Source organism: Coffea arabica, chromosome 10c (assembly GCF_036785885.1).
Source record: "Coffea arabica cultivar ET-39 chromosome 10c, Coffea Arabica ET-39 HiFi, whole genome shotgun sequence".
Lineage (NCBI taxonomy): Eukaryota > Viridiplantae > Streptophyta > Magnoliopsida > Gentianales > Rubiaceae > Coffea > Coffea arabica.
This window is the reverse complement of record NC_092329.1, coordinates 8,156,983-8,166,464: the sequence shown is the minus strand read 5'-3', so window position 1 is coordinate 8,166,464 and position 9,482 is coordinate 8,156,983. Positions and strand designations below refer to the sequence as shown.

Below are 9,482 nucleotides of genomic sequence, written 5' to 3'. Positions count from 1 at the left end.
ATTACCTCATTATAAGAAACTGGTTCTGAACCTGCAGTAATGCTTGCCAAGAAGGACCGATGTTGTGAAGAAAATCGATCATAGCCAACAAAATTGGCTATGGGATAAGACATACCTGAGGAATGCTGTTGAAGTGGTGAACGTTGCAAGGGGCTGAATTACACATTATTTGTCACATAGTTCTTTAGACGAGTGGATGACTATTTAATCCTACGTCCACGAGCAAGCCGATCTCCCACTAGTATCTCTTCTCCTGAATTTTTTTCCTATTTCAGTTGCACTGATTTCTGCAATTTCCTCAGTAGGAGGATAGCCTTCAGGAGATTTCTATAATATCTTCCCATCTTCCTCAATAATTTCTCAATCCTTATGCTCATGAGCTCCATCTGCATTTTTAGTGAAATTTTCACTTGCAAACATTGTTGTAGAGTATGGAAATTTTGTTTCTACAAACACCACATCCCTTGAGACAAGATACTCAGAAGTTTCTAAATCATACACTTTCCATCCTTTCTTGTCAAAAGGGTACCTCATAAAAACACACATACGGCTTCGATTGGCAATTTATCCTTATCTCTAAATTGTTTATGCAAATAACACAGATACCCAAAATTCCTAATATGATTATTGGAAAGAAGTTGTCCAAAGAGAATTTCATAAGGAGTTTTTCCCTTCAGAACCGCGGATGGTGTTTTATTGATTAAGTATCCAACGGTAAGAATGCATTCACCCCAAAAATCAATTGGCAAGTGTGCCTGAAACATCAAAGCTCTCGCCACATTAAGGATGTGACGATGCTTTCCCTCAACTCGTCCATTCTATTGGGGAGTTCCTACACAAGAAGTTTGGTGCAATATACCATTTTTATCAAAATATTTTCATAGACACACAAATTCAGTGCCATTATCACTCTTAATAGTCTTCACATCCTTCTCAAATTGTCGTTTAACCATAGTAATAAAATTCTTAAGAACACAAGCAACTTCATGTTTTCCTTTCAGCAAATAAATCCACATAGCACGAGAACAATCATCAACAATAGTCAATAAATAATAAGAAGCCAAAGTTTTATAAGGCCCCCATAAGTCACAATGCATTAAATCAAAACAATTCTTAGCTTTATTGTCACTAGAATAAAACATCTCTCTAGTCTGTTTTGCTCTAAAACAAACATCAAAACTTAAATTATCACTATTTTTACTAAATTTATTTGCTGTAGAAATCAACTCTAGCACCTTACTCGACGGATAACCCATTCTCCTATGCCAAAGATTGAAATATGAAACTCCAGAAGTTTTACAAGTATTTGCTGAAGCCACCGCCTTTAAAAAATACAGCCTTTCGTGTTGTTTACCCGCTCCAATCAGTCTCCTCGTATTTCGGTCCTGTATAGCACAAATTTTGTTAGTTATTTGCAGTACCAGATTTGAGTCATTGAGAAGTTGTGAAACAGAGATCAGGTTATATTTTAAATTAGGCACAAAAAGAACATGTTGCAATTTCAATTCTCCTCCAAGATGCACCGTTCCTTCTTTCTGTGCCACAGTTGTTTCACCATTTGGCATTCCGACTGAACATGGAACAATGTCAGACACATCTCTCAGGCAGGCCCTTGTCCCAGTCATATGATGGGAAGCCCCTGAATCTATTACCCAAGACAAAATTTCTTACTTACCAATCAGTCTATCATTGGATACAGTCTTTTGCGAACTCAAAAGTCCCAGCAAAGTGCTTCATTGTTCATCATTCAACCCACTAAACCCCTTTCTGTCAGTTTCTGTGACTCCTCCGTGATCATCTTCTGTTGCAAATGTTTGAGTGACATTTGCTCGTGGTACACCACCCCTATCACGGCTTCCACCACTATTGCGCTTACGCCTACTTCCTCATCCTAGTGTACTAGAGCGAGGTCTATTTCCCCACCAATCTGGATACCTTATCAGCTGAAAACAGGTACCTGAATCGTGTCCCTCACAATTGCAATGTGAGCATACTGCAGTTTTGTCCTCCCCTGAATTTAGTCCACCAACCTGAACTGCAAAGCTGATGGGGTTGCCTTTCTCTTCCCTTGTTTGTGACATTGTCCTTACTCGTTCTTGCTGAACGACCATTGCATATACCTTATTCAGATTGGGTAATGGCTCTGTGCTCAAAATATTAGCACGCACAGTACCATAGCGTTCTTCATCCAAGCCCATAAAAAATTGATAAACTCTTTCTTTCTCCATTTTCTTTTCCAGTTCAGTTGTGAGATTGCACTTGCATCCACCACAACTGCATAATGGTTATTTGTCATAATTATTCAGTTCATCTTATATGGTTTGAAGCTGTCCATAGTAATTGACTATGGTTTGTCCCTCCAGCTTGCAGTTCGTCAAGTCCGATCTTAATTGCTGAACTCTTGGTCCATTCCCAATTGAGAAGCGCTGCCTTATGTCCTCCCATAAATCTCCAATATTGTCCACAAGAGAAATAGTTGAACGTAAAAAGGGTTCAATGGTATTAAATACCCATGAAACCAGCATGGAATTAACTGTCCACCAATCTTCAATTTCCGGTGAATCATCTGCCGGTTGTTCCACAGTTCCATCAATGAAACCATACTTCTTTTTGGCCCTCAATGCAGTCCGCACTGCCCGTGCCCACTCTTCATAATTTTCTCCCTTCAACTGCACCTGGGTAATTATGTTGCCTGGATTGTCGTTGGGGCTTAGAACGTAAGGATTGGAAGTTTTCTTATCTGAACCAGAATTTCCTTCGTCTTTGGGAGGCATTGCTCTGGTACCATGAAGAAAACATAAATACTGGGATCAAAAGAGATGATTTTCTCATTGACTTCAAAGGTGTATTTATATACAGAGATAAGGATCCTACCTATATAATTTATATATCTGTACAAATAAAGATTTCCTATACAATAGTAAATTACCAAAATTACATCCACTAATTTATTAGCTAAAGATCCCAAAATATCATTCCGTAAATTGCTGCACTAATTTCTGCAATTTCCTCAATAACAACTAAAATGATCCTAAAGAAATTGATGCAAATCGAGTGAAAGAAATCATTATTCAAATGATCTTAAACATTGCCCTATGAATTCAAACAAAAAATTCCACACAAAATTAATATCTTTGTAACAACTAAACAAAAGATTCAATAATAGGAAACAACAAACATAGATAATATCGGTGCTTCAAAACCAATATGTCAAAACCGTTATCCACAAGCCAGCAGAGGGTATTGGCAAATAAATAATGATGTATGACTAATCGCATTTATTGATAGTCAACCTGATTTCCCACGTCGTCTTGCCTTCCATCCTACCATATTCACCACTCTAAACCCTACCAAACCACTATATCCACTACTAAGGATAAAATTGAACTAAACTCTATTGAATTTTCCCACCTCTTCTTGCCCTTCCATCCCATTATATCCACAACTCTAAACATATCCAATACTAAGGGTAAAATGAAACTATACTCTTTTGGATTGTCTATCCTAGCACTACCTGCTCATGAACTAGACAATAGAAGAACCATAACCAATTTACATATATTCTCTAGAAGGATAATTGTCGTCACAAATAGTCTGCCCCATAAGCAAACCTTAAAATACCTTTACATCTTGAAATTGAAGTATAACTAGTAAAAATCCCGTTATGTCCCTTGCTCACAAAGATTGTAGCTGAGTCCGCCATAAGCAATCCTAAAACATCTCCATATAACTAGTAAAAATCCCATATTTGGACCTTTATTATTATCTAACTATAATTTTGGTATGTCTATTACCCTTGTTATTGCCCACTTAGGTATTGCCCTTTGCACCTCAACTAGTTTACCATTCAGGACGAGACTGTCTCCACTTCGACAAGAGGAGATGTGGACACTTTCAATACCCTTTTTCCTTTTCCTATACAAAACTGATTCTACACGAGAACTAAGACAATTAGACGAAAATTACTTTGCACAACTTCCTCAACTGCATTCTTTGATGCTAGAGTAATACAAAATTATTCAATGGATGAAAATTATTCTGCACAACTTTCTCAACTACATTATATAATGCAAGAGTAATGGAAATTATTCTGCGCAATTCCTCTACTACATTAGATGAAACGTATTCAATAGATGAAAATTATTCTACACAACTTTTTTTCTTATGCGATAGTAATCAAAACCAAAGTCCCTCGCCCTATGAGTCACATTGTCATTGTCATGCATCACCATAATATTAGTAATTAACCTTTATGTAACCATATTGATATGAAATTTAAATATCATTTTCTCTGGATGTGATTTTTTAGACAGATTTTGTAAATTACACTACAATCATATTGTTTAATTTCTTATTGATTCCTTAAATTTACCCGCTTACAAATCACTTTTTACCCATTATACTTATTTTTCGGTTTAATCTGAAATACCTTCGTTTAATAAGCAACAAAACAAAATATTTTTGACTCGCTTTCTTTCATGCCAATGAAATTTTTTTCTCTATCTAAGATAGTCCAACAAAAATATTTTTGACTCTTTTTCTTCCATGCCAATGAAATTTTTTTTCTCCATCTAAGATAGTCCGGTAAAAGCTAAATAACTGCACCAAAAAAATGCCACGATAATTTGAATAGTAATAGTAAACAAAGTCAGTACCTTTTTGTTACTAATGTTAGAAAAGAAAAGCCATTAACTTTAAATTTTTTTACTTAATACACGTAAATGATGCTCATAAGTTTCTGATTTTATTCTACTAATATCCTATAAAACTTAGGTTCAAATATCATCCTTCAAAAATAGTAGTATTTAGCAAGTAGTACTAGTCTTTAAACAATAGTGCTAATAAGGTGATGTTCATTATTGAATAAATAAAGATTTAGGCCTAGTTTGGGAGTTTCGAGAGCAAAGAAAAAGAGGAAAGAATTAGGGTTAAATAAGAGGGGGACAAAAAAGAAAAACTTTCTTAGTTGTTTGAATGTTTAACAAAGAAATGATTGCAAAAATGTTGAATATTCAAGTGACCAAAAGATGAATAAATAATAAAAATTAAGAAGCCACCTTTTTTTGTGGTTTAAGTTTAAATTTGTCTCTTCCAATTTTATTTTTATAGCCTTAATATTTTTGTTTTTATAATTATAGTAGTGGAGCATCTCTATGATTAGCATCCGTCATCTACTCTGTTTTTTTGACATTTTTAAATTCATGCGTATTGCACAAATTTCTCCCAAGATTAACAATGACTTAAAACATTATAAATTATTTCTGTCTGTCCAAGTAAGCGAATATGTTGACACAGCTTAAGTTGCCCAGGCGTGGACACGGCCTTTACGTATATAAATAAATGCCTAAGAAAAATAAGCAAAACATAGAACTCATCCAGTTCCTAGTTTGAGGGGGCGAAATCTTTAATTAATAAAGTTCTTGAAGTAAAAAAAAAAAAAAACACAAGGGTCAATCACAATTAATCCCTTTAAGTATTGCCCATTTTTTACTTTGCTCTTTAAATTTTTTTGTGTCTCATCTTATCTCCTATTGAGCAAAATTACCCCTCTATTACTCTAATCTCTTTTTTTTTGTCTCTTCTATTCCCCCCCCCCCCCCCCTATTTTCTTTGTATCATTCTTCTTTATTTAATTCTTCTTCTTTTCCACAAGAAATTTCATCTTAGTGATGAAAGCAAAAAAAAAAAAAAAAAAGAATTGTAAAAATCTACCTTCTCATGAAACAATTACAAATTATTCAAACCACTTCTCCAAAATACAATTTTTTAACATTTCAATTCTTTTGCTTTTCTCCCTTTCCATTCTAGTTTCTCATTTTATTCTCAAATAAATATCACAAGATGAATTTGTAGCCTAATTAATAATCATTTAGTCACAATTTGTGACACATGCATCGTACAAAAGATCAAAATTAGTTTTTAATACCTTTTAAAGCTCACCCCAAAAATGCAATTACAAACTCAAGATAAAATTTTCCTTTAAGACAAGTTTTCTGTTGTTGGGAAGGATAGAAGAGAGAAAAAACATGAAAGAGAAAAAGAAATAAAGAGGGGGAAAGGAAAAATAGATAAATGAAAAGTCAAAATAATGAAAGGGTAATTTTGTCTTATAGGAAGTTAGGGGATAAAAACTAAAAATTAAAGATTAAGAAGTAAAATGAGAAATGGGGTGTACCCTTGTAATTAACCCTAAAAACACATAATGTATAAAACTTTTGAAAGGCTCGCCTCGCCTTGCCTCGCCCCTTTATGTATCGCTAGTGCTTAAAAATCGCTACAAAGTAAGCACCGTAATGGATACAAACAGTATACCACAACAGACTTGTAGAATATTTACCTTAGTTGCCAAGCCAGCTAACACTAAATTAACTAAATTAGAAACAATGGAAAAAAGAAATAAGAAAACCACCCATTTAAGTCCCAAATGTGTTAAAAATCGCAAAGTACAAAATAAGCACTGAAATAGATACAGACAGTATACAACAACAGACTCGTACAATATTTACCTTAGTTGCCAAGCCAGCTAACACTAAATTAGAAACAATGGAAAAAAGAAATAAGAAAACCACCCATTTTTAGGTCCCAAATGAGTTGAGCAATGCAAACAGCTAACGCAAAAGTTCAAACTTAAGAAAGAAAGCAAAACTTTCTATTTCTACTTCCCCATGAGTAATAGAAACCACCAAACTAATGGAACATTTGATACACCAAAATAAGATGAGAATACATCATGCAAATGGAGTCTATCAAGAAATCATTATATTACAAATGAGTTAAACATTGTCCCATGAATTCAAACAGAAAATTTTACCGAACAGAAGATTCAATAACAAGAACAATATAAACAGCAAGAAACGATATAAACATCAGTGCTTCAATCCTTGTATGTCAAAACCATTATGCACATGCAGAGGTCACCTGCAAATAATGGTCAACCTAAGTATGCTGAATCAGTTGTTCTTTACACATCAATAATAGCGGTCAACCCGGTTTTCCACCATATCCACAACTAAGGATAGATTGTGCTATAGTCAGAGCCTCCTGCATTGTCTGCCGTAGCACCACCAACCCATGAACCAGGCAGTGGAACAACTCCGTAACCAACTCCCATATACGTTCCGAAAGGATAATTGCCACCATAAATAGTCGGCCCATAAGGGTAACCTAAAAGACCTCCATATCCCGGAACTGAACTGTAACTAGGAAACATCCCAAACCTAGGATTATAGAGGGGATAAGTCCCTTGAGGATAAAGATTGTAGTTAGACCCTCTACCATTATCTGCCCTTCCGCTATGCCCATTAACATTGTTATTGCCCTCTTTAGGTATAGCCCTCTTCACCTCTACTAGTTTATCATTCAAGTGATGAAAATTATTCTGCACCACTTCCTCAACTGCATCCTCCGATGCAAACGTAATGAAGCCAAAGCCCCTGGGCCTATGAGTCACATTGTCATGCATCACAACAACATCAGTAATCCTACCAAACTTCTCAAAATAACTCTTGAATTCTTCTTCAGTTAAATTAGCGGACAAACCCCCTACAAAAATCTTCTTAGTCCTAAACTGATTGTCACTCCTACTACCATCAGTTCTATTGTTCCTACCCAAACCCCTACTCTGTGGCTGTTTGCTTTGGTGTTGCTCACCCTGGGTATTGCTTTCTTCACTTCTACCTACAAATACAATAAAACTCTAATGAATAGAATACACCAAAAAAAAAAGGACATAGTACATTGCAACAATCATATGAAATGTTAATGGAGTAAAGTCCTATCCTTGAAAAAACAACACAAAAAAGCATGACGAATAAGGTTTTTCCTCCCATAGAGGGCATTGCTTTAAGAATGCAAATTTTTCAAAAAATATACAAATAATCCAAATTTGCTAGCAGGATTTAAACAATGTTGCTAATTTCACAAAAATGTGAACCAAAAATCTAGTAAAGCATTGACGCAATACAAGTAACCAAAATTACTAAAATAATCACTCTGCTGTGACATTAAAAATCAGCCCCAAATAAATAAATTACACATATCAAAGTCCGTCACAAATTGTAAAATCCTTATGAGCCAGACAAAACGTATTAAATTACAAAATCCGGATTTCCCAAGCGGCACAGGCAGAAGATAAAAGCTGAAGGCCCACATAATAAAATTGGAACAAAAATACTAAATGGAAACAGTCTAGGGGGGGAAAAAAGGAACATAACATGGAAAAAAAACCGAAAAAATAGACAGTAATTTGGAAAGGACGAACCGTTCTTCCGCGAATCTCATGGGAGTCCTGAAGGGCTAAATCAACGGCAGCAGCGTCAGAAAACGAAACAAAAGCGAATCCTCTGGAGGTACCGGTTAGCCTATCCTTGGCTATCACCGAACTCAAAACGGTGCCGTATTTGGCAAAGTGTTCTCTCAGGACATCCTCCGTCGCCTCCCATGAAACCCCTCCCACAAACAGCTTGCACTGGTCCGAGGAATCCTCCATCAGAACAACAACAAAAAATACCAATCCGTCCAAAAAGGACCCAAAAAACAAAAGCTAATTACACAACAAAAAGCAAACAAATCAGAACTCTCTCTATGAGGAAATTAAAGCAAAACAAGAAAAAGGAAGAAGTCGTAGCTTATTTTTCTAGAGGGTTTTTCAGAGCAATGGTGAAATCATTAATTTATTTTTCTGTCTGGGCTAAGAAATGGTGCTCCTGCTCCTGCTCCTGCTGCTGCAAGATGCAAAACAGTAGTTAGTGGTATTTCTAAGGGATTCTAAGTCAGAATTTGAGGGAAAATATACTTCTACTGGCTTATACGGTTGAGGTCAAACTCTAATTTTGGAGAGGGGATGATAAGGCTTCATAAAAATTGGATAAATAAAAGTGATTGCATTTATTAAGGAACTATAAATGAAAATTAATTGTTCGTGTTTATGTTCATTTTTTTCTGATTTGAAGTCCGTTATGCTACTGGCCAGTTTTCGTCCCTTAATCTTTCTTTTCTTTTTTTATTTATTTTAACGAGGAATAATCTCAAGGGACCAAAAAAAAAAAGAGTAAAATTCTTTGAAGTGAACTTGAATAGTGACACATATCCATCTTAGATTCCGGAACATGACAGGTGGACCGCCAAACGCGATGCGTCATGTAAAAGACTACTAGTTCTATTCTATCTATGCCTACCTGATGATTGTTTCTCCTTTTTGAAATATTTAAATTGAAAGTAAGGGTGAAGTGCACATTTTTATCGGTTTCATTCCCTGTAATACTTTATGTTCCATTTTTTATTACATTACAATTTCTTCTTCAGAGATATCATATTTTAGTTTTTTTTGTTTCATTAAGACTCAATAATTATTAACTGAGTAAAAAAACAAATAAATAATTTTAAAAAGTAATATATAATAAAAAATTAAAAAGAGAGCAGAAAATTCATAAAAATGTCATTTTTTGTGTTTTGATTTTTTAAATTTTGTGTATTATTTAATT

At 34.9% G+C, this 9,482-nt stretch overlaps 1 protein-coding gene and 1 pseudogene across 1 annotated transcript; both read right to left on the bottom strand.

Annotated features, from left to right (window-relative positions):
* Positions 1-2,312: 2,312 nt before the first annotated feature.
* LOC140015724 (uncharacterized) lies at positions 2,313-2,774 on the bottom strand. Its single transcript, XM_072068541.1, has one exon. The coding sequence runs from the start codon at positions 2,772-2,774 to the stop codon at positions 2,313-2,315; it is 462 nt and encodes a 153-aa protein (XP_071924642.1).
* Positions 2,775-6,737: 3,963 nt separating this feature from the next.
* Positions 6,738-9,041, bottom strand: LOC113713527 (RNA-binding protein 1-like; annotated as a pseudogene).
* Positions 9,042-9,482: the final 441 nt, after the last annotated feature.

What these genes read in the sequence shown, in the direction of transcription:
- LOC140015724 (XM_072068541.1), bottom strand. Translation starts at nt 2,774, where the DNA reads ATGCCTCCCAAAGACGAAGGAAATTCTGGTTCAGATAAGAAAACTTCC.